Source organism: Lepidothrix coronata, unplaced genomic scaffold (genome assembly GCF_001604755.1).
Source record: "Lepidothrix coronata isolate B3197 unplaced genomic scaffold, Lepidothrix_coronata-1.0 Scaffold100, whole genome shotgun sequence".
NCBI lineage: Eukaryota > Metazoa > Chordata > Aves > Passeriformes > Pipridae > Lepidothrix > Lepidothrix coronata.
Window position 1 is genome coordinate 85,499 of NW_016690280.1, and position 4,037 is coordinate 89,535.

General features: G+C 59.3%; 1 protein-coding gene across 1 annotated transcript; it reads right to left on the bottom strand.

Annotated features, from left to right (window-relative positions):
* EGR1 (early growth response 1) lies at positions 1-2,986 on the bottom strand. The gene is made up of 2 exons (XM_017823001.1): positions 2,603-2,986; positions 1-2,298 (listed from the first exon to the last, which is right to left on the bottom strand). Exons 1-2 carry the CDS (start codon positions 2,835-2,837, stop codon positions 1,001-1,003), a joined length of 1,533 nt encoding a protein of 510 aa, XP_017678490.1. The 5' UTR covers positions 2,838-2,986; the 3' UTR covers positions 1-1,000.
* Positions 2,987-4,037: the final 1,051 nt, after the last annotated feature.

The window sequence follows — 4,037 nt, forward strand, 5'->3', positions numbered from 1 at the left end:
TCTGCACGACTTGATATTTTATTTATTTTTTTCTGAAGGGTATTGTACACCAAATATCCCATTGGCAGGAAAGCGCATTCAATGTGTTTAGAAGCCAAACAGTCACTTTCATTTTAACAAACACAATTATAAAGTAAAAATAAACCACAAAATAATGAACTGCATGTTCATAACATACAAAAATTGCTGCCTACTCAGTAGGTAACTACAACATTCCAACTCCTGAATATATATATAAATTTACATTTTTGTAACAAAAATAGACTTTGAGAGGTGTGGGATTTTTTTTTTTTTTTTGCTTACATTCCATCCCTCAGGCCTTTCTCCTGCTCCTCTCCCCACCCATTCCCTGCTTTCCTTTACATTCTTTGAGTAACATCCCTTTCACTTTAAGGCAAGATGCAAAGCATCCATTCACACAAATGCATGACGTCAGCAAGGCTTCACAAAAAGGCACCAAGACTTTTAACTTTTAAAACAAAACTTCTGCCACATGTGAGTGTCTCATCAGATGATATTTACACAGCATCACTCTAACATGCTCAAATACAGTAAGTGCTGTTCCCAAAGAAGTTTGAAACGCGTTACAGCATTGTCACTGAAATAGAATTAACATTTACAAAATATGGCCCTGCAAACTCCAAATAATACAATATGAATATGCAAAGATTTTTTTTTTCCACATCAATAGTACCCTAAAGGAAAGCAAAACCATGGCACATGTACAATTTACATCAGCTAGATACTTAATCAAAAGTCCTTTCTTCCTAATAAAAGACTATTGTTTACGGGGAAAATTATATTGAACTTATATCCACAGTCCATGCAAATTAAGTCATTCAACAGAGGTGGAAAACTTAAGCAGCAGTTGTTTCAGGCAGCTGAAGTTTAAACTAAAGTTAAATAGCCTTGCAACGTATGGTGTTGGGGGAGTAATTGGAGACTCCATGTCTGATAATACCAATGGAAAAGGTAAATTCTCCTGTTCCAGAAGGTCATCTCAGCAGATCTCAATTGTCCTTGGAGAAAAGGCTGAGTTCATGTCTGAAAGTGCTGAGGTCACCTGAGAGCTGAAATTATTGGTGACCCCTGGAGATGAGAAGGAGGTGGCCACTTGGGTCTGAAAAGTGGCAGTGCCAGAGGGATAAGTGGTTGCTATAGAAGGGGAGGGGAATGTGGTGTGCGCAGGGGACGGATAGGAAGACGGAGCAGGAGAGGAATACACTGTGCGCACTGGTGAGGGATAAGTGGTGGTGATGGAGGAAGGGTAGGATGTAGTCACAGAGGATGAATAGGCAGGGATTGGGGAAGCAGTTGAGACTGGAGCTGCCTTTTCCACTTTCTTGTCCTTCTGCCTAAGGTGGATTTTAGTGTGCCTCTTCCTCTCATCACTCCTGGCAAACTTTCTGCCACAAATGTCACAGGCAAATGGCTTCTCCCCTGTGTGTGTGCGGATGTGCGTGGTCAAGTGGTCGCTCCTGCTGAAGTTCCGCATGCAGATGCGGCACTGGAAAGGTTTCTGTCCCGTGTGGATGCGGATGTGCCGCGTCAGCTCATCGGATCGGGAAAACCTCCGGTCACAGGACTCCACGGGACAGGCATAGGGTCGCTCGTGAGGAGGGGTCTTGCTGGGACGGTTTGGGTATTTCCTCATCCTGCTGGGCTTGATCAGCTGGGACTGATAGTTAGTGTTGAGGGTCTTCAACTCCTGGGAACCAGTCTGAGTAGCAAATGCCTTAATAGTGGACAGTGGAGTGAGGGAAGGCTGCTGTGCTCTGGTCTCCAGGGCTGGGAAGGGCTTCTGATCAGCCGGAACAAGACTGAGCTCTCCCTGTTGCTGAGGGAACAGGTAATCCGGGATCATTGGCACCTGAAAGTTGGTTTTAGCAGTCGGATAAGCTGGAGGTGGGTACTGGATGGGGGCTCCAGAGGGGTTGGGGAAGGACTGGGTCTGCGATTCAGGGAAAATGTCAGAGCTGGAATTGGGAAACGTTGGTGCAGCTGAATAGATTGGACTGTTCTCGCTGGCTTGGACTGAGCAGCTCAGTGGGGAGCTCTGCGAGGAGGAGGATGGCGATGATGAAGTAGGCGTCGAGGTGGGAGGTGCATTAGCCATGCCCACCAGCCCACTGACGAGGCTGAAGAGAGGCTCTGGCCATAAGGTGTTGCCGCTGTTGGGGGCCGGCTCTAAGGAGAAGCGCCCCGTGTAGGTTATCGGCGGCAGCCGCGTCGTTTGGTTGGGATAGCTGGTTTCTGGCAGGCTTTTCTCGTTGTTCAGGGAGATTTCGGGAAAAGTGTCTGAAAAGAGAGGAACAGCGATTACTTCCAGCAGCCACCGCAGCCGCTGCCGGAGCTTCGCGAGCCATCCCCAGCGCAGCGCAGCCCCAGATTCTGGTTAATCACTAATTGAGCGTAACATATTGCAGCGCCGCTGGCAGCGCTCCAGCCGCAGCCAGTCCGGAGCTCTGACGCAAACAGGAGGATCCCCCCGCGCGGCCGCCGGGACCGGGGGCGCCGCTGCAGCGCGGAGCTCCCGCAGGCGCCGCTGCCCCCGCGGCGGACCGGGACTCCCCGCCCGCCCGGGCCGGGTCAGCGCGCTTACCTGCCGCCAGGTGCTCGAAGTGCTGCTCCCCGGGCTCCCCGGCGGCGCCGAAGCCCCCGCTCTCGGGCGCCCCGGGCGGGGCGAGGAACTGCGGGCCCCCGCCGCCGAGCAGCATCATCTCCTCCAGCTTGGGGTAGTGAGTGTCCATGGCGGGGGGCGAGTGCGGGAAGGCGCCAAAGGGGTCGGAGATCTGCAGCGGGGGCAGGAGCTGCATCTCCGCCTTGGCCGCGGCCATGAGGGCGCGGGGCTCCGGCTCTGACGGGTGATGGCGCTGCCGCCGCGGGGCCGGCGGACGGGCCGGCTGCGGCGAGGCGGCCGTCGCCTGCTGTGCGCCCCGCGCCGCGGTGGCCCCGGCGCTGCCCGCTGGAAGCGCTCGGCTCCCCGCCCGCCCCAACACCGCCCCTATATATCGGGTCTCACCGGCCGCGCGCCGCCCCGGCCATGACGTACATGGCCATATATGGAAAGCAGGAAGCCCTTATATGGTTGCGGCCTGGAGGACCCCGCCTGGCGTCAGCGCCTGGCACCGGGGAAAGCCGGGCCGGGGGGCCCCGCCCGCCCCGCGCCGGGAGCCCCGCGCCCCGTGCGGGGCTGTTCCCGGCCGCGGGCAGCGCCTCCGCAGCGCCCCGGCAGCGCCGCCGGCCCCGGGGAGCGGGGTCCCCCGGCCCCCGCCGGCCGCGGCGGCGCCGCCGGAAACCCCCGCCGCACTTTCCATATAAGGGAACGGCCTTATAAGTCCCGGTTCCGGCGGAGGCTCCCGCTCCTTATATGGCGGTTCCGGCTCCGGGTGGGGGGGGCGCCGAGCCAAGGCTGCAGCCGGCCGCGCGCCCGCCCCCGGGGCCGCGGGAACGCGCGGGCGCTGCCCGGTCGGGCGGCGCGGGGGGCGCCCGGAGGATCCCGGGGCCGTTCGCCCTCACCCCGTGTTTGCTCAGCTCGCACTACTCGCCCCCCCTACACACACACACACCTCGGCCCCCGCGGAGGAGCCGAGCGCCGGCGGCTCACGGTCAGCTCGGCAGCCCCGATGCGGAGGAGTTTTCTGGGCGCTGGCAGCGCGCCCAGGGCGGGAGCTGCCCGCTCCCGGAAAAGGGGAATCTCCGGGATTCCAGCGGGCCTGCCGGGAGAGCCCTGCTCCCTCCGCCCGCTCCTGGCGAGAGCGGCGGAGCCCAGACCGGGGCAGACCCGGGCTCCGCGCGGCGGAGAGCGGGGCACGGATACAAACAGAGCCGCGGGTACCACACGGCCGCGGCCGCCACTGACAGCGAGCGACAGCGCTCGGGACTCCGCTCTCGCCCCTCGTTAGGGCCGTCCCTTGGCGCGGCCGCCGCTCCCTCCCCGCACACACCGGCCCCGCACGGAACCGCCGCGGGAGCGCCGGCGGGGCCGGGGGAGCCCCGGGCGCTATAAATAGCGGCCCCGGCGGTGCCGCCGCCCC

Bases quoted from the DNA above. Each gene is read 5' to 3' on its own strand.
- EGR1 (XM_017823001.1), bottom strand. From the start codon at position 2,837: ATGGCCGCGGCCAAGGCGGAGATGCAGCTCCTGCCCCCGCTGCAGATC. The intron at 2,299-2,602 runs GTAAGCGCGCTG...CTCTCTTTTCAG, and splicing joins CTTCGAGCACCTGGCGGCAG to ACACTTTTCCCGAAATCTCC.